The 26,284-nt window shown below is 35.0% G+C and overlaps 1 protein-coding gene across 4 annotated transcripts in view; it reads left to right on the top strand.

Annotated features, from left to right (window-relative positions):
* LOC143226286 (claspin-like) overlaps positions 1-26,284 on the top strand; it is a 70,121-nt gene that overhangs the window by 15,125 nt on the left and 28,712 nt on the right. For all 4 annotated transcript variants that reach the window (XM_076457063.1, XM_076457061.1, XM_076457062.1 and 1 more), the window contains 6 exons: positions 2,918-3,053; positions 3,511-3,948; positions 8,394-8,503; positions 14,114-14,653; positions 25,044-25,133; positions 25,721-25,896. In XM_076457063.1, the coding sequence (XP_076313178.1) occupies positions 2,918-3,053; positions 3,511-3,948; positions 8,394-8,503; positions 14,114-14,653; positions 25,044-25,133; positions 25,721-25,896 (1,490 nt within the window). The remainder of the gene's footprint in view (positions 1-2,917; positions 3,054-3,510; positions 3,949-8,393; positions 8,504-14,113; positions 14,654-25,043; positions 25,134-25,720; positions 25,897-26,284) is intronic.

Here is a 26,284-nt window from a genome sequence, read left to right as displayed (position 1 = left end):
TTCCTCCTTGATGGGAAATGAAAGATACCATTGTGAAATTGTTTGATCATGACAGTTTTCCTCTTCAGTTAAAGCTAGACCTTAAACCATTGCCCATCAGAGAGCAATAAGTTTTAAAATACTGATGTGGAAAGAAGATTTCTTTCCTATTTACAGACCATGAAATTACTGACATATGCACCCCACCTGTGGTACAAGAAACCTGTTAAGAGATGAGTTCTGGGATGAGGGTGCAGTACAGGAATGCCAATGATAGTGTTGGTCCAGTCCAATCACTGCTTGAGACCTAAGATGTTGCTCTTGAATAAAGAAACTGAATCATTCAGTGAATGGCAGTTCATGATCTATTGGTCACACAGCAATTACTGAAGGAACCACATTTATGCTTATTCCAAAGCAATTATAGAATTGAGGGATGCCCACATTTCCAAAGGAGAGAGAACCATCTGCACAATAACAAAAAGGGACACAAATAAGAACCTGACTGACAGTAGATGATAATTGTAAATTGTGTTTTTAAGTTGTTGATGTTGAGATTATGAAAATTCCTAGAATGACTTGGTAAGAAGTATAAATATTGGTGGCCAGACAAGAACAGAGAGCAAGAAGAAAACCAAAATTAAAACCAAGTGAAAGAGTTTTAGTCTGAGAAAAATTAGAACACACAAAGTTAATCATTGAAGGAGTGAATAGCCAAATGACTGATATGTTAAAGTGTTATTAACAGTTTTCTGATTACCAGAAGTTCAGGATACAATTGTCATAACCTATGAGCCAGAATGAGTGAATTATACACCAATAATAATTTGAAGAAAATAGATATTGGAGAGCAGGAAGACAACCAAAAGTGAAGTGAAGCAAAAAGAGATTTTCAGTCAGAGAAAAGTTAGAAAATATAAAGTTAACTGTCGAAGGAGCGAATAGCCAAATGTTTGATATATTTAAAGGAGAGTAATGGTTTTCTGACATTTTAGGAGTATCGAAAGTTAAGGATATAATTGTGATAACTCACGAGGCAGCTTTAAGTGAATTATACACCAATACTACTTTAAAAATAGAGAAAAGTAGTTTGGCTTGTGAATTGAATTCTAAAACAGCTGTAGTAACCTAAGTGTACTTTTGACAAGAAGAGAACTATATAGTATTTAAGATACAGCCATGATGCACAAACATTATTTACACTATGTATACATGTTTAATTTGTTTTGAATATGTTATTTTGAAACAAGAAGAGTGGATGTTATTCATTTATTGTCAAACTGATCACCAATAAGCAAGAGACATCTATTATAGAAGAATCCTTAGCCCAACACACTCATATTTTTTAACTTACTTTAATATATAAAATAAAACAACTCCTGATAGGTAAGGATGCAGCAGGTATATGTTCTCTCCAACAAAACATCTCTACCTAATAAGTCCCAACAACATATGAGCCAGAAAACTAGAGAAAGAACAGAACCTGACAACATTACTGAGGTAAAAGTGAGCAAAGGACCTAATTTGTCATCAAATTGATGTGGGGATACACTGAGATGGTTCTGACAAAATATGATAGAAAGATAAAGACCTCAGAATGATAGTGAGGTTCAGGCAAATCCAAGAAAATTTTGATCTTTTCAAAGTGATCAGTGTCCAGTCTGGGGCTTCACATGTCCAAAACAGATTCAAGTCTTTGACAATCTAAATATGTGTCCTCCTGGTGGTGGTAAACCAGAGCATGCTGTTCTGACAAATATGTAAGACAAGACACAACTATTCCTTTATATAACTGACTGGTAAACTTTCCAGCATGAACAGCAATATGAAATGAAGGAAGAAAACCAAATAGTTGCCATCAGACCTTTCAGTCATTAAAGAAAAGGTAGATTCAAAGGCAACTGGGAAAAGCTCCAAACTTCACAAACCTGACTGACTAACTAAAGAAATTGGCCATGGGAGAAGCTGCCTAGTAAACATAGGCACCAGAAAAAAAGCAAATCCAAAATTGTGTCTAGTATGCCCTGGATCATTAGCAAAATATGGCCTTGGAATTCCCAAGAGATGCTCTCAGACCAAATATGTCTCCATATCTCAGTAAATCACATTATGGACAGGCTCAGTTGAGACTGATTCTCTTCCTCTGACCATTGAGAGACACTGTGTAATAGAGTAGAATGGGGGAAGGGGCTGATTAGCATCCATACAGGCAACAGTAAATGGTGTGTTGCTCACAACCAAGAATGTTAACTGTTGCAGTACTTCCTTAGAGAAGCCTGTGTCAAAATGCTTTGTTGAGAAAAACTGATAACATTATCTGAATGAGGTGCTTATATACAGTGCCAGGATAGAGGGTACATAGATGTAGGTGGAGAGTATCATGAGGCAAGTATCACCAAGAGCAGTTGATTGGAGTATAAAAGACTGGAGCAAGTGAGAAAATATCAGACCAATTCTTATATGGGCAAAGTTGAAACCCAGTGGCAGTGGAAATAAGTACATTTCGAAATTTATACTGGCTTTATTTGTCATATGAGTTGTTCATTAATTTGCATATTCAAAATTATTTTGATAGAACATACTCATGTCTATGCAAATTTTTTAGTTGTTTTTGTTTGATTTATTATGTTTTCTTATATGTAATCAAGGTTTTTGTTATTGTTTTATGTGTATTTTTAATGATAAATCAGTTTTATTGATAGACTGTAAACATGTGAGAATACTACTAAGAAACGTTTTCAGTGGATAATTTACTCATAAATATGCTAGGATTATCATATGTTATAGTAAAAACTGTAGCTATTTTTCTCTCTTTTTTTGAATAAACTGTTAAAAGTGTAGCAGTTAAATTAACTATTCAGTTTTTTTTATGTTATGTTATCACAGAGATCTTGCTTGGAATTTAGCTTTATTGAAACTGTTGATTGTTTTTAACCAGAGACATCTATTAGTATACCATATCACAAACCTCCACAAGTAACTCTAGCTGAGTTTTTAAGCCGCAGAAAGAAGATTGCACTGCAGAATAAACATCCAAGAAGCTCTCTAGAAGAAATAAAACGGAATGAAAAAATGTTGGTAAAATATTTCTGAAATTAGCTTTAAAGCTCCTTTTTGGAGAAAGTTCAAGGTTTATTTTGATTTTTAAATTAGTTTGTTAATGCTTAAATATATAAGTATTTATAATTGTCAAAAAAGATATTAATCTAAATGTATATTTATTTGCATATTAAACTTTCTTTGAGAATGCCTCACTACTTAAGACAGCATTCAAATCCTGTATTTGGGTTGTTTTTTTGTATTTTCTGTGATTTTTGTGTATAGTATATCCTTTAGATATTTGGAAGAACTTTAAAATAAAATATTGAAAAAAGTTTACGTTGTGTTATTTCAAACTCTCTGGCAACTTTCTTTTTACATATGAAAATAAACAAGTATCCTCATTTTTTGCACATGTATTATAATACAATTTTCTAATAATATAATATAATACACTTTTTAATAACTTGCTTTTATTTATTTCATATACAGCAAAAAGTTAGATTCATCTGAACTTTCACCTCCTGAAAAAAACGAGGATGAAGCTGAAATAAGTAATTCATTGATCAGTACTGCACTTGGAAATGATGGCAATCTTAATTTATCTTTGCATTGTCCTGAAACAAAGCCTGAGTCTGCTAATGTTTGTGCTGAAGAAAATAATAGTACTGTGTTTTTTACAAATAATGAACAGTTGAATCAGGATAAGGAATTGAAAACAAAAGGACCTAAACAAATTCTGAAGGAAAAATGTTTAAAAGTAGTGAAAATTTCAAATCCAAAGATTTCTGGAAATCCAAATACTTTCATTGATCTTGATGAAGGAGATTCTCCAAATATAAAATCTGCTCTTGAGAAGTTCATGGAAAAATTTGTTCATCATACTACAAGTCAGAAGAAAAATATTTCCAAAAAGAACATTACCATAAAGTAAGCGTAATAAATTGAGTAATTATTATTGTTTATTTTATATTTATCAAAATAGTTTTAAAAAAGTGATTATTTTATAAAAACACAGCCTATCTTATTTCAAATGGTGTATTAATTATCAAGCAGAAATTCCATACACCTCTCCACAGAACAGATAGCTATTATCTCATCCCACTTTCAAAACATTTTTATGCATGAATTAAGTGTTTGAATGATATTTCACACCCCTCTACACAATAATGTGTACTATGCTAGTCTATGATGCAGTCAGTATTAGAATGCAGTCCTATACCACTAGGAAATCAGCTCATCCTCTGTGGTGAGTACTTCTTTTGTATGCATTGTGTATACCAAAGGGTTATTCTTTCCTCATCACTGGTGGTGTTTTAGATGTGTTTTCATCAAAAGTTATGGAAATTTTGCACTTACTGTTTTGAACTATAAATTCGTATTTAAAGAATTATCTTTAAATAATTATATGTTATAGTAAAAACATACTATCCTATGTTTTGCCTTTATTTACTTCAGTTCACAAATGTAATCTCAAATTTGAATAATTTATGTTAAAATTTCTGATTATTATTATTTTCTCTCTCATTACTTTGATTTCTTCTTTAATAGTTATGAGATTTGGGGCATGTGTTTTAGAGTATGTGATATGGTTTCTTTGACAGGACTATTCTCTTTGTTATTCATCTCGTTTTCTGATTTTAATGCTGTTTTTTATAATTCATAACATTTTAAAGGGACCAAAAGGAGCTTAATACCCCATCAAGGATGCCCCTTACAGCTCCCAATTACAACCACCCCTTATTATTCATGTATTCATCCAATCTTTTCTTGAAATTGGTTAAATTTTCTGCCTCCACCACTCTTGAAGGCAGCTGATATCAAAAGCTGTTGGAAAAGTAATACTGTCTAAACTGCAGATAATTTCCACATTGCCAAAATTTTAACTTATGACTCCTTGTTCTATTGTTTTCACTTTTAAACACAAAGTTTGATCTATATATCAGTACCCTTAATAATCTTAAATGCCTCAGTTAAACCTCTTCTGACCATTCTCCTTTCCCCCTCAAGTGGATTCCTGTACATTGTGAGGTGATCTCTCAGAAAAGGTTTTTTACTTTCAATTTATCTCTTCTGGTGGTTGAGGATTCCAACTCCAATGCACCACTTTGGCCTTGAATTCTTGTAGATAGACAGCATTGGACATTCTTAACAGGTGTTGTGAACATTGTGTCTGATGCTGGTGTTTGGGTAAAATGTTCATGAAGCCCTGGCATTGTAGTGTGTCCCCTCTTATGGCTCCATGGTGGGTGGGGTCAGTGGGCAGTGAAATGTATTGCATTTACTATAGATTCTCCCATTTATGAAAAAAATTGAAAAAAAACTATTGGAAAATGACCCGGCATGAATGGCTCTGGTGTACAGCCCACCATTACAGTCAGATTCTGTACCTCAATTTCTAATTATGCATTCCCTATCAGAGATATCATAAGGGCAGATGTCTCCTTTTTTATTATTCAAAAGGGATTAGAAGGGCTTGCTGGCTCCCCTAACTCAGTAAAGAAGTTATGCTGTGGAGACATTTTGGTGGAAACGTCTTCACCACAACATACCAAACATCTCTTGAAATTGAAGGCCATTGGAGATTATACCCACTGAGGTTACTCCCCATGCAGCTTTGAATTCTTCCAGAAGAGTTAATAGTTGAGAGGAATTAAAGGACATTCCTGAGTTAGAGATCCTCCCTGGTTTCTCTAGCCAAGGCATTTCTGCAGTGCACCAAATATCTATTTGCAAAGATGGAATTATGGTGCCTACTAATGTTCTGATGCTGATGTTTACATCAACACGTACTTCTACCACAGTCAAAGCAGGTTATCTGAATTGTAAGGTACAGCCATACATTTCCAACCCTCATATTTCCAGTGTCGATGGTTTGGTAACTTAAAACATCATGTTGTGGTTCTTTAACATCTGCTCATTGTGGTGGCAAAGATCACAACACTTATGAGCTGGAACTGAAACTACACTGTGTTAACTGTAGTGGCTCACACCCCCCTTTGTTCTGTTTCTTGCCTTAAATGGGTGGAGGAGAAAAAGGTGCAATATTTGAATACTATAAATATCTCCTACTCAGATGCTCAGAAATTGTTCCCAACTTTATCTCAGACATGTGCTGGTACACTCTGTTCCACTGCCACAGTGAGAGTGCAGACAGATCTTTCCATGCTAGTAGCAGTCATTTGCTAAACATCTGAAGAGTCTTTTGCCTTCTGTGATTAAAAATGTTGATGAATCTATGTCTACTTTCATTTCTGTCCCTGTCACTCCTTGCAGTGACTGACAGGTTCCACTTCCTTTGGCTTGGGTTCATGTGCTTCCTCGGGTCTATCCTCTTCAGCAGCTTTGAGAAGCAAAATGATTATTCATTCATGCCTTCAGTCATCAGAATCTTTGTCCACAGACAGAGACCTTCTTCCAATGAAGAGAAGAAAAAAATGATCAGAAGCAGAAGGGCTTCCTGCTCCTTTCTCCTCTACATAAATAAAAATTGCCACTTTGTTTCAGTAGAGCTGTCGGGATTTTTGTTTTAATGTAGATAATGTTAAGGATTTTAATGATTTTTACCATACTGTGTGTTATGTACTTGTCCATTATATAAACTGTCCATTCTGTACAAGGAAAACTACCAAAGGGAGACTGTATCAGCATGTGCCCACCATGTTTTTGCCACTTGATTCATCTTTGCAGGATGTATCCATCCATGTTTTCTTGAATTGTACCATCACTATTTGTTCTCTCTGTCTCCTGTGGAGAAACCTATGATCAGTCAGACCTTGATGCTCTCACTGAGCAGTTACTATCTCTCTTTTTAATCCTGGGGAATTTTAATAGACATAATCCCCTCTGGCACTGATAGTGATGGGAAGGGCTGTTCCATAGAGAATATGCTGTTGGATTACAACAATACTGTAATCTCTCTTCAATACTGGTTCTTATACTTATTTTCATGCACCTAGTCAGTCTTTTACTACTGTTGGTCTCTTTCTGCTCCCCTTCACTTTTCTTTGAGGGTTGACAGTAACCCATGGGACAATGATCATTTTCTTATCATTTTGAGAAAGACTGACCATGGTTGATGCCACTCAACCCATGTGCTTTGATAGAAATTCAATCAGGCCAACTAGTCCTCTTTCATTGCTCTCTCGAAACTTGATCCTGCCATTGCCTGTAAGTCATCAATAGATGACTGCTTGACAGTAGAGACTGACTATATTGTCCAGTCATCTGCTAAGTGTATTCCTAAAACCTCGACACGTTTTTCATAGCATACACATGCTTAGTGGAATCCTGCCTGCCACATGGCACAGAAGGCTCAAAAAGAGGTCTGTGATACCTTTCATATGTATTTCACAATTTTAAACTGCATTGCTTTTCAGCAGATCCATGCACATGGTCGGCAAGTCAAAAGTTGAAGCCAGAAGGAATCTTGGATTAAATACACCTCTCACATCTTTTCTACTGTCAGTTCCAAAATCATGTGGGACAAGATTTGAAAAGTTAGTGGCCAGTATACTTCTGATTAATTTCTTGTATAGATGCTGACAGCAGTAAAACTAACATGGCTGTCTTAACATATTACAGAGAAACCTTTGGTAGGAACTAAAATGATGAAATTTATAAAATCAAACTCAGAATTTTGGGTGATCAATACAAAACAGAATAATATTAAATAAAATATGGCTATATTTGTCTCTCTCCAAGTGAATAAGCCACAGTCTGAATAACAATACTTATCAGCAGTGTGTGTGTTGCAGTATAGTAGTATGACTGAGAGTTCTTATGCAAGTCTAATATTTCTAAAGGCTGTACCTGGGTACAGCATGGGTAGACCATGCTAATTTAAATGAAAACGTTGAACTTGAATGACCAAGATTGCTGTTGTTTGAAAGTTTTTACAGGTCACTGACTGTTTCCTTAAGATACTCTGCAACATTAGCATGGTAAAGGCTTATTTTTACCAATGTAGCAAAATATATACGTAAAAAGAAGGTCGAAACTTAGTTCGCTCCTCTACATAAAAAAAAACTTTCTTGACCCATCCAGCCGTTTTTACATATATATTTTTCTCTACAAGTGGGTTTTTTCATCATCACGGGCAATGTAGCAAAAGATGCAGGTAAAAAAGGTGTCAGGAATTAGTTGAATAAAGACTCAGAATTCCCAGCTAAACCTTACTTGTATTTTTCAGAAATAAATAAACTATAAAAACATCAAAATTCTTGTAATTCAGTATTTTTTATGGTCTTTGTATATCAGTGTTATCATAATTTACAGTCTGTGTAGTCTTTGTTTGTTTGTTTGTTTGTTTTTTGACAACCAATACAATATTATTATAGGTTAACTTGTGATCTACTTTTTGATTTTTTTTATAGAATTGTACGTAAAGAAGTCAATACAGAAAGTGGTAAGGAAGAATTGGTTTCTGATTCTGTGACAACTTCAGTTACTGAGAAAGATCTTTCCCCACTTTCTACAACTCCTGGTATGTGTCAATTCAAGGTTAAGTAATTATCACCTTTTGTCCCTCACTTAACACAGAATGATTTATAATGTTTCTTGATTGTTTATTAAATTCATACTTTGTTAGTACTAATTCTAGTGTTCCATTGACATGTTTATTTTGTTATTGTTAATTAATTTTTGGAGAGCTTTAGTAGAGTATATTGGACTGAGAATGAGGTTTGAATGAACAGCATTCGCCAAATAGCCATCCACTCCAAGACAGATACACTATAGTTTATTTAGAATTTAAACAATGATGTATATCATCATATGCTTTGTAAAGGTGTTTAAGAATAGTATTATGAGAGCTGACAATTTATTTTGTAGAGATTTACCGTTTCCATTATTTAAAGAAAAAACAATAAATATCATTGAATACATATTATTCCTTCATCCTGAATTGCATGAAAAATAGAATTGGAACACTTTTCTTAGAAGTGTTTAGTATTAATTTAATTAATTGGGTATCTGTTGCCAATGTAGCTACAAGACAGATGAAATATGATTTTCATAACTTATTTTTTGTTGCACTGTAACTTTACAATATTTTGCATTTGAATTATTTTGAAAGGATGCTGTTCATATTTTAAAAGTTAGAATTATAGAAAGATTTTTCATGAGGCTCTTGACGAGATTCTAAAAGAAAGTTTCTGTTCTACTTGTTTTATTTTGTTATTTGTTTCTTAGTAAACTGGTAGGAAAAAAAAAAAATCTGTACCTTATTTTAGTGTTTAGTTTGCATAATTGTTGAATACCACCTTATTTTTAATTACAAAATGTAAGCCTGAAGAAAATATCTATCATTTGTATGTTATGGAAGTACAGACTGTGATAATAACACATTTACATTAATATTAACTTTTGATTTAAAGCAAGCTATCTACATGGAACAGAAGAATATATAAATTAACATCTGTTTTTATGCTAGTCTGTTTTTTATTTATCAAATTCTTTATGTAATTGGTTTTGTAGCATCACAGGCTACTCTTTAGTATAAAACTTTTCCTTAACTTTAAGATCATTCACAATAAATTTTACACTGACAAGTAGATAGTGATGACACAAAACCACTTAAGCCAACAAGAATTTGGTAAATAAAGAATAGATTAGTAGAAAAGATTCAAGTTTTCTTGGAAATATTGACACACAAACCTAGTAATGAACATAGTTTAATATAATATTCAAACCATATTAATTCCTTTGATAGATTGTTTAGGCAGAGTATTCATGATGAAACTTTGTAGAATGGATGGCAACTGCCTGTTGTGTAGATACAAGTGTAAAGGACAACATTTCGAAAGTCTTCCACCTTTTATCTTCAAGTCAGTGTGTGTATGTGTGTGGGTGCTGATGGTCTTTCATAGTGTCCAGGTGGATTGTGAAGAGCATGTTATGATTGGTTGGATTATCACTGTTTCTGATTGGAGGAGAGATTTCCTGTAGATTCAACCAATGGCAGCCACAGGTTACTTACCTCTGATCTGGAATCTAAGTTTTAATAGTGTTAATACAAAATGATTCTTTGATATTTCTTGTCTTCCAGAATTTGTGTCGATGATTTTAGTTTTCTCCCAGTTTATTCTGTGTCCACTTGATGTGACATGCTCTACTATGGCTGAATGTATTAAATATCCTAACCAAGATAACATGTCAATCAATAAAAGTTATATTTGGCTTGGCCATCTAAATAAATACAAGTTAGTCCTACATCCATAAACTAAGCTAACAATTGGAAATAATCTTTGATGAAAATGACAAAATTAAAATTAGTGGTATATAGAAATTACAAACAACTAATAAATAAATCTAGGTATATTAAGTATGAAAAAGCCTTCACTATTGTTTAAGTGTAAATGTGTAAATGAAAGTCTAATTCCATAGTGTACTTGAAATGTGACTGACACTTTTTAATAAGAGTATTGCATAAATATGGGTTTCCCTTGGTATGAGGATGTTTTTTCAGTGATGATTTGTCATGAGATACAGGTTTCCCTTGCTCTAAGAATAGTTTTATCAGTAATATTGTCAGATTAGTGTCAACATTTCTGTGATCTAATGGGGCTCAAAATTAATGGGAACCCAGGAGCCAATGGGCTTTCTCAAGTTTATTAAAGCTTGTCATTCACTCAGTCCACAAATGCCACCACTATAAATGATAATACAACAAATGTTTACCTCATAGATGTGTGCTAGCTGCACTGATGTATGATATATACAACATGTATAGCTTATGTCTAAAAAGCAATGTATACATGTACAATTCATAAGTTTATATTTTGGTTTGAAAACTCTTTGGGTTCAGAAAAGGCCTGAAAGATAACTAGGAGCAGTTAGAAGATTGCAAAAACTTTGGTTAAACAACTAAGAAGGCTGCAAAAAAATTGTCTTAAGATTTTTGAGTGTTTTGATGAAAATATATGGAGCTTAGTGTTGTTGAAGCATGAAAGACTGATTCACAAACATGGTTGGTGAATAAGATAAACAAAGAAAGTTGACACTTTGCAATAAACATCAAGGAGAAACAAACAGTTGGGAGTTGGAGACAGGAAACAGGAAGTTTGTTGAAAGAAAGAGAGGTTGATACTGAAAGTGAAGGAGGCTGCTCACTGCATATGAAGGCTAAAATATAAAAGCTGGCTGTTTTTGTCATGTAGTATGTTGAATGGAGAATTGGTTCAAATTATATGTTTCAGATGTCCAAATGCAAAGTCTAAAGTCTATAGTTTCATACAAATTAGGAACTGTTACAGATAGTAATAAGCTAGAATATAAAATAAGAACCTAATGTCTTTTCTATATATTGAGATGCAGCTTATTTACTGAATCAAACACTAGCCCTGCTCACCTCATTTCATTTTTAGAAATAATATCTTGTATACACTTACTTCAATATATGATAGGAATAACCAATTAAAAACTCAATGTCCTCCTAGTGGCATTCTCAGCCATCTTAAAGTGTGAAAAACCAACTGGTTCTTTTAAACCAAGATTTAAAACTTGTAGGTTGTCTGTAATCTTCTCAAAATTACATATTTTGCAGATGAAACATGGTTATTAATTGATAATTTATAGTGGAATTGTATGGTATTCATGAATTTGTTTGATTTTTGGTTATTTCGAATATATATATATAAAACCTGTGCAAAATTTGAAACACTTTAGCAACCTGCAGTAAAAGAGTACAAAGGTTGTTATAACTAGAAGATATGATTGTTTGCCATATTTATTATGTTTAAGAACTTGTTTGTAAATGGTAATAATCTAGATACATATATATAAGGTATAATAATTAAAATGTGACTGTATTTAGTCCACTAAAGCACAACAAAGTCAAGTCACTTTATAAAGACTAAAGGTCAGCTTTATATCGTTAGATATGGTGGCACAAGTACACGTGTGATGCATCATTGTAACTTCTGTAATGTTAGCTAGGTATGACTGGAATATAATAAAAATAATAAATATACATAAATGTATAATGTTGGGAGATTTAAGCAATTTAGACAAAATTAACATTTGTTTTTTATGTTGTAATCTGTAGTCATTCTAGAATGAAAAATAGCATAGTTTATATTTCCTTTTTTGTACAATCATACAAGGTTGGTCAAATTGACAAACCACGTATAGTTAGGGAAGAACAAATAACAGACAAAATATATAAAGTTTTACTGAAACAAAGAATGTTTGAAATGTATTTAGGAGGTTTTAGAAATTACATAAAAAATATTTGAGATATTTTGGATAAAGAATAGTTTGTAATTGGAACAAGAAAATAATTTTGCACTCCAACTATTGATAAAACAGACTTTATTTCAATAAATGCATCTTTACTAAAAATATGTCATTAAAAAAAATTTTTTGTACAAAACACTTGCAAACTTTAATGAAAGGTCTACCACATTTTGTGAAGATACACAAAACTGCATTAAACAAATTATTGTGTAAAATACTTAACTTGTATATTATACCAAGCTCATCATAAAAGGTTTAATGGAAATTATGAAGTTTTTTTTTCCAAATTTTATTTACTTTCCTAGAAAAATAAGTTATACAGCTTAGGATTTGGATTGTTTGAGGGCTACATGGTGTCTGTTGCACCAATCTTATACTGTATGATGTGATATTTGGACCTTAAATGTTGCAAATTGAGATGCAAGTGAATGGTTTGAGGATAGGAACAGGGTATCATTGACAAGAATTTCCATAATTTTGGGTTTAATACTGACTCTTGAGGGGACATTGACTTTGAATATGAAAGGCCTGAAGGCCACATTTAAATCTTAACTTTAACTGTTGGTAAGAAAGCTAAATATTCAGCATGCAATTAGGATGGATTCATAACTGTTGATTAGTCTTCAGCAAAGTCTATTGCACTATACCAAAAGTTGATTGAATATCATTTGGCAACACTGATCTGCTACTGGCAGACTATTATTTATGAGTAGAAAGTCCTTTTGCAAAAACAGTGTCAACATCTATGAAACGTTGATGATCAAAAAATAAATTATTTCATAATTTATTTTGATTGGAAAGAACACTTAATTCAACTCATTACCACCTAAGTTATTTTAGAGCTATATGCATGTTTTTCATATGTTGCTAGTTTGAAAACTCTGCTTATTACAAATTCATGAATAACTATTAGTTCTTTCAAGATATGAAAAAACTGATTGTTATAAAGATGGTAGTGTAAATTGTATGTTTTTACCATCAAAAGTGTTGACATTTTGTTGACAAATATGTCACGTAGTGGGTTATATGGGAACAAGAATAGAATACATTGACAGTGGTGCAAAGATTTTCTTTATTATTTATTTTGAATAGGAAAGGACACTGTTTTTAAAGGGGAACAAAAGAAAAAAATTTCTCTAGCAGTGATGCATAAATTGTTTTTTCTTCATTTTTTAAGGAGACTACAAATTTAACAGAACTGTTATACTGTACTGTAGAGAGAAGTTAAGGTTCACATATAAAATAATAATCATTTAAGTGGTCTGAAAAAGATGAAATAATTTGACTTTTATTTTCTCTAATGAAATACAAGTTTATAACAGAATAAATTGAGATATCTTGGTATCTTTAGTTTTCTTTCAATTTACATAACATTGCTATTTAATTTAGTGATATTTCTGATAACCTCCATAAAGGTGTACATTTTGCAATGAGCTATATAATTGGCCCCCAAAAAATGTATGTTTTGGAGGCTTGGCTGCCTCCATTAAAACTAATTATAAACCCTACATGAAGATAGTTTTGTCTTGAGGTACAGGTTTCCCTTGCTGTGTATGATGTTTTGGGATAAGATATAGGTTTACCTTGCAATAAGGATAATTTTGTCCGTGGTGTTTTGGCATGAAATACAGGTCTACGTTTTTCTAAAAATAGGTTTAATTTTTACTCCGATACTTTTATAGTAATTTTTATACCATTTTTCTTAATTAGTCATTTAAGTGTTCTGTCCACCTTAATTACTTATGTTTTTACATTTCTATGGAAGTTGCAGCTTCCATATGGGTATATGTATAGTGTTTTACTGTTTATAATATATTTGCATATGTAATTGTACAATGTTTGTTTTTTTCTTGTTTAGGAGCAAAACTAGATCAGTTGAAACAACAACTTTGGGAAAAATTGTCAGTACAACGCAGAAAACAAAGAGAAAAAAGGAGAGAAAGATTCGAGTTAGAGAATGAGCAGGGTTTTAAAGACGAAAGTTTAGAAGATAATGAGATTGAGGAAGAAGAATTAACTGATCAAACAGATACTGACGAAGAATCAGATGAAGGTGAAGAGTCTCTAGTAGAAAAGAAAAAAGTAAAAAGAAATGCATTTATAGACGATGAAGCTGAAGAGAGTGGAAGTGAGAATGATGAAGAATACGAAAGTGATGAAAGTGAAACAACTGATGAAGACTTGACAAGAGAAAACAAAGTAAAAAGTACTGTTGATGAAGATATGTGTGAAGCAGATGAAGACATTATAGTAAAAAGAACTGCCAAGAGAAATAGGTTTATTGATAGTGAAGATGAAGAAAGTACAGCTGCTGGAAATTTTAGTAAGCAAGATAAATTATCACACAGTGAATTTGTTTACAGTGAAGTTGAAGAAAATTCAGATAAAAATTGTAAAGGTGAGTGTGTTCATGTGCTAACGTTTTTAAAGATGTGATATAATAATTAGAAGTTATACATTTGTTGTTTGTTCTACATCTTACAGCATGAATATTAAAAGTGTATCTTTCAATGTATATAGTTTTGTCTCTCAGTTCAATTTTTGTATTGCAGTCTCTTATCATAACATTCTAAAAATGATGCAATAAGTTAAAATCATATTTATCAAGGATTCATTATGCAATTAAATTAATTTTCGTTAAGGATTTATTGAAGTAATATTTTTCTTACATTTTTATATAGAAAGTATTTTTACTAGTTTAAGTATAACAAGGCATAATTAATTTTAGCTTGTTTTGTAGGATGCCACCAAACTGGATTCTTTGCAATGTATGCAAAGCTTTGCATGTTCAGTCTCTTAAAGGAAAAGCATGTGAAGTCAAATGTTTCACAAATTTAAACTAAGTCTGAAAAAGAAAGGGAATATAGGTACAAAAATATATAAACATCCCAGATGAGAATAAAGTTTTTTCCCAATTATTTTATAACATATTGTGTTGGATATTTCATGTAATTACAAACTTTGTTTTAGTTCCAAAGACAGTGAAGTATATCACTATTATTCTTAATTTTCAATTCTTTCACTAATTGTATAACCCAAAATGATGGTATCTGATCCAACCTGTAAAACAGTGGTGCACAAACGTTTTGAGTCAGGGGCCACAAACAGACTTTTTGTAACCGTTGGCAGCCACAAAAAAGTGAAGATTAAAATCGTCCCACAGTTGTTTCACACAAGATGGACATCACGTTTAAGAACACACAAATAATGATTACATCAAAGAGATTGCACATTATTCTAAGAAATGTTATGATACGTCAACTGTCAAAGTCAGTGCGATGAATGGTGCTGCATGTCATCTACAAGCTTAGAAATGTCCAGCTTGATGTTTGACGTTGAAAGATGCAAGACTGTCTAAGATGATCATCAGTCAGCTGATTGCGAGTGTTGTTTTTGTTCAGTTTCATATGTGAGAAAGCCTGTTCGCAGCAGTAGTGCTGCCAAACATGCTGGTATGGACAAGTGCATTCTCTTTCAGATTAGCAAATGTATCAGGCAATGTTTTGTAGAAGTCAAGCAAACTGTTTTCTCGGTCATTGACGGTGATTGAGCCCTCGTGATTTGATGAAATTAATGGTTTGCATCACTAATGCTATCAGTGCCTGAAAACCTAGTTCTTTACTGCACAGGTTCTGTTGGTGAATAATATAGTGCAACTTCACCAACTGTCTGTTCTGCTTTCCTCGATGCTTCATCAACAGTGCTACCAGCCCACAACTTTTTCTGGTCATGGCTGGTGCTCCATCAGTTGTCACACTTACCAGTTTTGTGAAATTCAATGAACACTACTACACAGTTGTACTGTCTCCTTGAATTGAGCAGATCCAGTTGTCTGACCCTTCATGGAACCCATGCTGATTAGTTCCTCTGTGATATCAAATGATGACGACACGCCATGAACAAAACCTAGTAGCTGTGCTGTTGAACTAATGTCAGTCAACTCGTCTGCTGCCAGAGAGAAGTAGACAAAGTTGGCTGCTTTATTTGTAAGCTGCCTTGTCATGTCTGCTGAGAGGTGTGAAATTCTTCGTTGAACTGTCATGCGATTCAAACCACCATCTGTAGCTTGCGAACTGCTTCCGGACACAGTTTTTCCGATGCAGTAATCATACATTGCACCCCTCGGTGTGGATTCCTGTACGTGGTGAGGGGACCTCCCAGGGAAGGTTCTGTTCTATCTGGTTACCTTCTCTGGGATCTAAACATCCACCCACGTGTTTGCCGTGCATGGCGACTCGTGAAGGGGAGGAGAGGATCCTGGTGGTTGAGGGGTTTAACCCTAACACACCACTTTGGCCTCGAATTCCTGTAGACGGGCGGCCTTTGGGTGGCCCCCCTTGGGTCAGTCGGCTGGTCCATTTGGGCTAGAGTCAACCAAGTACCAGTGTTGGAAGGTCTCAACGGGTGTTGTGGACATTGTGCCTGATGCTGGTGTTTGGGTATAGTACTCACGAAACACTGGCGTTGCTGCATTGTCCTTGAGTGACTTTGTAGTGCGTCCCCTTGTAGGGCTCCATGGTGGGTGGGGTCAGTGGGTACCGAAATTTTTTCCTTTTCCTATGGATCCTCTAAAAAATTTAAATAAAATTGTAAAAAAACAGTCAATGGGTTGAACGTCCATTGTCGACCACGTCTTGAATATTCAGAACAGCAATCTTCAACATCAGTAACACACGTACATCATTTTCTTATATTACATTCTCTTTCGGAAAAACCTTTAGGGCAAATGTCCCCTTTTTTATTCAAAAGGGACTAGAGGGACTTGCTGGCTCTCCAAAGTCAGTAAAGAAACTTCGATCTGGTGACATATTGGTTGAAACATCCACATCCCAACACAGTGAAATCCTCTTGAATTCAAAGGCAATTGGGGATATACCTATTGAGGTTACACCCCATGCTACCTTGAATTCTTCATGAGGAGTTATTGTTGAAAGGGATTTGAAGAACGTTCTCGAGTCAGAGATTCTCGCTGGTCTCTTCACTCAAGGAGTTTCTGCAGTGAGGCGCATCTCCACTCGCAAAGATGGAGTTACACTGCCAACAAATACCCTCGTTTTAACATTTACTTCACCACGTGCACCTGCCACCATCAAGGCAGGTTATCTCATTTGCAGGGTTCGCCATACATACCAAACCCTCTTGATGTTTCCAATGTCAGAGATTTGGCCACTCAAAGACATCTTGTCGTGGTTCCCCGACATGTGCTTGTTGTGGAGGCAAGGACCACGATGCCTATGACTGTGACATGAACCCACATTGCGTAAACTGCAATGGTTCTCACCCCCTCTTACTTTCATTTTTGCCCAAAATGGTTGGAGGAAAAAGAGGTGCAGCGTTTGAAAACGACACATAACATTAGTTATCCTGAGGCTCGGAAATTGCTGTCCACAACTCCATCTCGGACATATGCTGCTGCACTTCATTCCACAACTACAGTGGGAGTGCAGACAGATCTCTCTGTGCCTCCAAGAGAATCGTTTTCAAAACAAATGAAGAGCCTTTTGACCTCCATGGTTAAAAAGGTTGATGAATCGACTTTCACACCCATCTCTGTTCCTCCCATACCTTCCAACAAACCTCAAGATCCACGCCCTTCAGTTTCAAATACAGGCATTTCTTCTGATACATCTTTTTCTCCCACCACAAGAGACAAAACAATTATTCGTTCGCGTCCTCAGTCACTGGATTCCTCTTCCAATAACAAAACCCTGCCCACCCGACCCAGAGCAGGATCCATGGAGGTTGATAGACCTCCTCCGACTAAAGACAGTAAAGAAAAAAGACGTGGTCGTAAACCGAAGGGTTCTCCAGCCACTTCATCTACCCGTTCTTAAAAATGGCCACTTTGATACAATGGAACGTAAACCTCAACAGTGCCACCCCTCCATGTACTCGACCATCACACAACCTGTCATTTCTGTACAGAGAAAACTGCCGAATGGAGACAGTATCAGCAGTTTTGAGAAATGTTTCTTGATCAACACGTGCCCACCCTGTCTTTGTCACTCAACACACCCTTGGAGGCTGTAGCCATCCGTGTTTCCTTGGGTCATACCATCACTGTTTGTTCTCTGTACCTGTCCCCTGGAGAGACATATGATCAATCAGATCTTGATGCTCTCGTTGAACAATTGCCATCTCCATTTCTAATCCTAGGGGATTTTAATAGACATCATCCCCTCTGGGGAAGTGCTATTATTGATGGGAGGGGCCGATCTGTAGAGCGGATGCTCTCTGATCACAATCTTTCTCTTTTCAATACTGGTTCTTCCACTTACTTTCATGCACCTAGTCAGTCCTTTACCGCTATTGATCTCTCAGTTTGCTCCCCTTCATTATTCTCCCATTTTTCATGGAGGGTTGACAGTAATCCACTAGGCAGTGATCATTTTCCAATCCTTTTGAGAGAGACTGGCCGTGGTCGATGCCACCCTACCCGCGTACCCCGGTGGAAGCTGGATCAGGCAGACTGGTCCACTTTCACTGCTCGCGCAGAACTTGATCCTGCCATCGTAAATCAGCCATCAATAGACGACTGTGTAGCAGCGGTAACTGACTGTATTACACATGCAGCTGCTCAGTGTATTCCTAAAACCTCGACACGTTTTCCACGATATCCTCATCCGTGGTGGAATCCTGCTTGCCACTTAGCACGGAAGGCTCAAAAGCGGGCCTGGGATACTTTTCGTAGATATCCCACACTTTCAAACCAGGTTGCTTTCCAACGGGCCCGTGTACTTGCTAGGTGGGTAAGATGTTAAAGCCAGAAGGAATCTTGGATTAAGTTCACAACCAGCATATCTTCTACCACCAGTTCCAAGATCATATGGGACAGGATTCGAAAGGTTAATGGGCACTACAATTCTGTCCCCCTCTCGATCTTACTCTCTGATGGTCAGGAGGAGCGATCACCTCTTTCCTTTTGAACTGACTGTTTCTTTGACTATAATTGTCCCTTTACCCTGGTGGAACTAAAAATGGCCATCGGTCTGCCAATACGTCTGTTGGACCTGATGATATTCATTATGACATGCTGCACCATCTATCTTCTGCTTCTCTTGATGTCCTTCTGATTGTTTTCAACCGGATCTGGCAGGAGAATGTTTTTCCTGATGCCTGGCACCAGGCTATTATTTTACCTTTCTCTAAGCCAGGGAAAGATCCTAAGATTCCTTCAAACTACCGTTCAATTGCTTTGACGAGATGTCTCTGTAAGACATTAGAAAGGATGGTTAATGCTCGTCTTGTTTGGTTCCTTGAATCAAACAACCTCCTCTCACCCACCCAGTGTGGGTTTCGTCGACAGCACTCCACCACAGACCTCCTAATTTGTCTTGAAACATCTATCAGAGAAGCCTTTCTCAACCGCCAACATCTTGTATCAATATTCTTTGACATAGAGAAGGCTTATGACACAACATGGAGGTATGGCGTTTTGCGAGACCTCCATACATATGGGTTACGTGGCAATCTACCATGTTTATTAAAAATTTTTTAATGGACAGGAGATTCCAAGTTCGTGTGGGTTCGACACTTTCCCATTCTTTTTTACAGGAACTTGGAGTCCCTCAAGGCTGTGTATTGAGTGTTACACTCTTCAGTATAAAGATAAATGCCATCACTGAACAACTCCCTCTCACTGTTGCGAATGGGCTGTATGTCGACGACTTTCACATCTCATGTCAGTCGTCAAACATGAGATATATTGAGCGGCAACTACAAACCGCCCTTAATTGTGTACGGAAGTGGACTCTGGCGAACGGCTTTAATTTCTCTCTCTCCAAAACTGTATGCATGCACTTTTGCCATCGACGGGGTATTCACCCTGATCCTGAACTTCATATCGGTGAAGTTTTGCTGCCAGTGGTTCTTGGGGCTTATCTTTGATCGTAAACTGACCTTTATACCACACTTAAAGCAACTTCGGGTCAAATGCACAAGAGCATTGAACATCCTCCGTGTTCTCTCTTCTACCAGTTGGGGGCAGATCGCTGTTCAATGTTAAAGGTATATCGTGCTCTTATTAGATCGAAACTTCGATTATGGATCAATGGTCTATGGCTCTGCCAGACCCTCGGCCTTAAAGATGCTGGACCCCATTCGTCACCAAGAACTTCGACTCTGCACTGGGGCTTTCCGTACCTCTCCAGTTCAAAGTATATACATTGAATCTCATGAACCTTCTCTACACCTTCGCCGTTTGCAACTATCTTTACAATATACTTCGAACCTTCATTCCTTACCAAAGCATCCCACCTGGAAATGTGTTTTCCATCCTCGGTGGGCAGTACTTTTTCAGAACAGACGATCTGTCATTGCTCCGTTTGGCCTTTGCATCCGAGCGCAATTGGATGAATTGGGTCTGTCCTTGGATAACATTGCAGATTCCACAGGTTGGCCCATCCCACCATGGCTTATTACAGCCCCCAAATGTGACCTTTCTTTCAGTCACCTAAAAAAGGTAGATACTCCAGATTGGAAGTACCGTCTTTTATTCAATGAATATCTTTCAAACAATCATTCAGTTCCCATTTATACAGATGGTTCCAAATCAGGTAACTCAGTGGGCTCTGCTATGGTTTGCTATGGGTCAGTAGTTGCACGCAGAATCCCTTCTACAGCTTCTGTGTTCACTGCTGAACTGTATGCCATATCTCTTGTCCTGGATCATATTGCAGCTGAGCAGTACTCCAACTGCACTATTTATACTGATTCGCTTAGTTCTATACTTGCCTTTGAATCGCTACACGTTAGGTCACATCCTATTCTCGCTGATATTCAAACCGACTGGCCCATTTCTCATTAGCAGCTACTTCAATCCAGTTTTTCTGGATACCAGGCCATGTTGGTATTCACGGGAACGAGCTTACAGACGTGGCAGCTAAATATGTCTGCCTTAGCACCATCACTCCTATGCCTATTCCATCATGGACTATGGTGTTGTCTTCAAGGCTCGTCTCCGTGCCAGCTGGCAGTCCACTTGGAGTGATCAACGTGACAACAAACTTTTTCAAATCAAACCCAAAATTGGACTTTGGCCATCTAGCTTCCGTAAAGTTCGGAAGGAGGAAGTTGTTCTCACTAGGCTACGCATTGGTCACAGTTTTTTAACTCATCATTTTCTTTTATCTGGAAATGATGCACCAATGTGTAGTTTGTGTAACACTCAAATCACTATCAGCCACGTTTTACTTTCTTGCCATCGTTACAATTCTCAACGACGGCAATATTTTAAACATTTTTTCCCAGGGTCAATCTGTAACATTGGACAGAGTTATTGGTGATGGTGACTCTGTCCACCTAGATAATGTTTTTAATTTTTTAATGGCCATTAATCTTTTTATTCTCATTTAAGTGTTGCATATTTATTCATTACACCTTTTTAATTGTGGTTCCTTTTTTACAGTTTTAATCTCTCTCATTCAATTTGACATTGGACAATGGCCAGAACATTAAATAACTCGACACCAGGACTGGAAAGGCCAACTTCAGGTGACTAACGCTACTGTGTGAACTACTCGTTAGTCATCCTGGCGAGTTGTTATTATACTTTTGCTGCATATCATTTCACACTTTTACTACTTTACTTTTTAGTACTGGCCATATTAACTCATAACCCAAAACCAGGACTGGAAAGACCAGCTTCAGATGACTGACGGTGGTTTTTATACTTACCTGTTAGTTTTCCTGGCGGGTTATGATCATTACCATTTTGCTAAAGTAAATATTTTACAACTTTGAAGACTGGATGACCAGTTTTTACACCATTTTCTGTTTTAATTGCCGTTTTGCTTTTATCTTCAATTACTTTTACAAATTTTACTCCATTTACTTGACTTTTATCTTTTTACTGGACATTTGGCTACTCATTATTACGATTTTGTGGAGTGTCTTTTAACACTTTTATTCTTTTGCATTTTGATAATAGCTGCTATGACACATAACCCGGAACCAGGACTAGAAAGGCCAACTTCAGGTGATTGATGGTGGTTCTTGAACTTACCTGTTAGTCTTCCTGGCAGGTTATGATCATTACCTTTTTGCTAGAGTAAATACCTTACAACTTCTTAGTCTGCCTTCTATCTTAACATTGTAGACTAGGTGTCAACATTGGTTTTATACTTTTTTGTTTTGCCTTCATTTCCATTTATGTCTATTACTACATTTATTTTATTTTTACATTTTTACCGAATGTCTGGCGCAGATAGCCTCGCTGCTTTGTGCCATAAAACACTAAATCAATCAATCATACATTGCTTGACAAAATCACCATCAGTGAATCGTCAGCCAGATTTCGCTGTCATCAATTAAATATCATAACTGACCTCACGTGCTGCACCTAAATTTTCTGACTGCTTTGAGAAAACGTTCTGCTGGTGGTTCAGCGACTGCTGCAGAGATTTAATTTGAGCTGTTCGTTCATCACCGACAACGTTGTGGAAATCTTCATGCTTCAACTCATAATGATGTTTTATATTGGATACCTTCACCACTGCTACTGTCGCATGACACAACAGACAAACCATGTTCTTCTGTTGTTGAACAAAACAGTATTGAGCAGTCCAATCATCATGAAACCGCAGGTTTTCGTCGTCAACTTCTCTTTTATGATTAGCTGCCATTTTTGCTACGAAATAATATCAAAATAGGGCTCGTAAGTAAATCTTGAAGAACAATTGGAACGCATGAGATTTTGTAATTATGAAAATATTATGTCATTGCGCCAATAATTAAATGCCTATGCATTGACGAGATTTGTTTATTAAATTTTCTTTATTGCTTGACACAAATTTGGAACCATCCAGTATCTAATCTAATGCATATTCTTCTATAGCACTTAATCTTCACACAGGCATGAACTCTAAGCACGCAAACTCTGTGTTTGATTTTCCCATTGGATATCGCGGGCCACTCAGGGACTTTTCGCGAGCCAGACTTTGTGCATCACTGCTGTAAAATGTATAAGTTAAGCATTTATTTTTTTTAATTCTGTATTAAATAGCTGTGAAACAATTAAAAATGAACCTGAGCTAATTGTGGCTAGATTAAATTTATTAAGAAAAGAATATTTTAATTACTGTGTTAGAAACATTCTTTAAATCTGTGAGAAATCACTTAAGTGCTGTTTCAGTACCTATTCTGTTGGTTCTGTGCAGTAGCTCTTGTAAAACATCATTCTGATTACTCTCAAGTTTATTGTATTAATGGGTTCCACTCAGAAATATTTAACTTTACAAAACCATCATTCAGGAGGCCTGTAGTCATAGTGCCTTATGAAGTAAAATAGTATTTGCATTGTAAAGTGATCAGTTTGGTTGCATAACAGTAAATTTATTTTTAAAAATACTGTTTTAAAGTTGTTATGACAACTCCTGTTTCATGAGAGTTGTTAAAAACCATATTGAAAAGCTGTTTTTAACCAAATTATGCCAGAGAAAAGTTCTTGTTTATTCAATACTTCATTTCTGTATGAAAATTATGCACTTGATCATCCTAAAAAATACAACATTTATAAACTTAAAGATAGACTTTAAGTATTGTTTATTATGAAATTTAGTATAGGGACACACATTACAATAACATTTTTAATTATCCAGAAATTGTTTTTAAAATTCTTATGGTATTTTAGTTTTTGATATCATTTTTAAGAATTAGGCTGAGTTTCATACTGGATTTTATTTCTTAGGGAGTAAAGGTCTTTAGGGACATGGTGTTTATAATATTCTAATATTTTAGAAAACGTGTTTTTGTACTAGCTCATTTGCTTAGTTATTTTCTTACCCTTTGTCTTAGGTTTGGAAAATTATCTGATATTATAATACCTTGGTTTAAGATTTATCATTAGGAAGATTATTGAAATTTTATAAAACCTGGTATTTTATTGTCAATATTGTTTATGTTCTTTTGAGAATGTAGAGGGACAGTTACAACCATACAAATTGCACTCATTATGGATATATAGCAAATGATGAGCCTAAAATGGAATTTTGTATATTTCAGACTATATTAAAACCAATAGGTCTAAGAATGGTTATAAAAACAAGTTAATTGTATGTCCAATAAATAGTATTCAAGATCTATTATCTCCCTTGAGTGTTTAGTACACATCTCTGTCTTCAAGGTTCAATGGACAAATTAAGAGGAAAAAGAAAACAATATTTGCAATTAACCTCTTTTATGACCATTTTTAGACCTATAGGTTTCTCAGTATTTCACCAGCTTTTGGAATTTAAACCATAATTTATGTCAAAACCAGCATTTCATATTTTAATCCTGGAAATAATTGATTCTGTAAGCTTCTCGAGTTGCTCTTAGATACACTTTTCATACTCATAATCTGAACCATTTCTTAAAACAGAAAAAGACAGCAGGCTTATTCTAGTGATCTGCGACATCTTTTTCTCTACTTTGCATTAAGACATTTTTACAAGAATGTTTCATTACTGAAAGCATAAACTTATGATTAATTGTGTCTCATTAAAATACTAAACAAAGTATCATCTTCCATATCTCTCAATATGGCACATATTTTGTTATAAAAACCCACTGAGTACTTAATTTGTGTATTTAATTCTTCAGTTCTATAGATCTTGTCAACATGAAAAGGAAATAAATATTGGTTTTAAACATAACATTGTTTATGAGAAGATATTTTGGCTTTGAAAAATACTCTGAGCTTTGTGTAATATTCTATATACTTTGTTTAGTACAGTATAGCCTTAAATATTAAAAAAAATATATGCCTGAGAAATAAATTAGAATGATATTCTAATTGCATCCTGTGATAGCAACCAAGCCACTTTTGGAACGGATAACAAGCGAGGAATTATTTCAGTTCAGTTCTACAGACAAAAAAGAACAACAAAATAAATCACAAGGTTAGTTCATTTTCAAATAAATCATGCTTATATTATTTAAAAATATTATTCTTCCTTAAAACATGTTATATAATTTATATGTCCATTTACTACTTGAGGATAGTTACTGTGATGTGAAAATCTTGAAAAATATTGCAAATTCAGAAGTAAATGGTCAATTTTCTCTGGGTAGCATTTATTAATTTTTTTAATTTGCTGTGTGATTTAGTGTTTTTGGAATATTTACTTATTCTCACGCTTTTTAACATTTTGTTAGAAGACATCTGTAGATAAAATTTGTGTGAATAAACTTGTACCAAAAAGTCATTGATTCAAAAAAAAAAGGAAGAAATGGAACATAACTTATTGTGTATTTGCTAGTTCAGTGTATTCATTACTATTGATTCTAAATATTGTATTATATTTCATTATACTTACAATTTCAGAACTCTGTATAATTTAAGTACATTTTTCTGCATAACATTAAATGAGTTTCTACCTTTCAAACAAATGCACTTTTGATATTTAATGGGAAATGTTCCATTGGTAACTAATAGGTTTCTTGTAATAAGCTGTCTGTTTTTTTGTTTTTTTTTATCTTGTGGTAGATATCATGAGAGAGACAAGCATGGAGAGTTTGGAAAATAGTTTTGACTTCTCTTGTTCTTCTTTACCACTCTTCCAACCTGAACAGACTATAAATGGAGCAAAATTAAAATCAATACCTCATGAGATATCCAATGATGAAATTTCTAGTCCTCACGTTACTCCTTCACTTAAAAATGTAAGACTATTAAAATATAAGGTATTTGCTTTTGATGTTTTGAAAAAACTGGTACATTTTATTAGTGTATTTATGTAGAATGCTTGATTGAAAATAGCTAGATATCAAACACACATTAAAACAATGGGAAGCTTGTAAGTAGCACGTTTCTGCATTCTCTTGTTAACAGTACAATCGTCAAGGTCCTTCACCTTATTTGTTGTTGTCTTCTCTGGATGCGGACTATTACTGGGTAAATACACAATGTTTGGTCCTTATGTGTCATATCTCACTTATTTAGGAACATGAAACTAGGAACTAATATATAAATACATTGTGTGTATTGTACTTGTGTAGTACAACAGATTTTCTCAAGTGAATCATGAACATTTAAATGGGTAATAGTATA

Source organism: Tachypleus tridentatus, chromosome 9 (assembly GCF_004210375.1).
Source record: "Tachypleus tridentatus isolate NWPU-2018 chromosome 9, ASM421037v1, whole genome shotgun sequence".
Lineage (NCBI taxonomy): Eukaryota > Metazoa > Arthropoda > Merostomata > Xiphosura > Limulidae > Tachypleus > Tachypleus tridentatus.
This window is presented reverse-complemented; position numbering and strand designations above follow the sequence as displayed.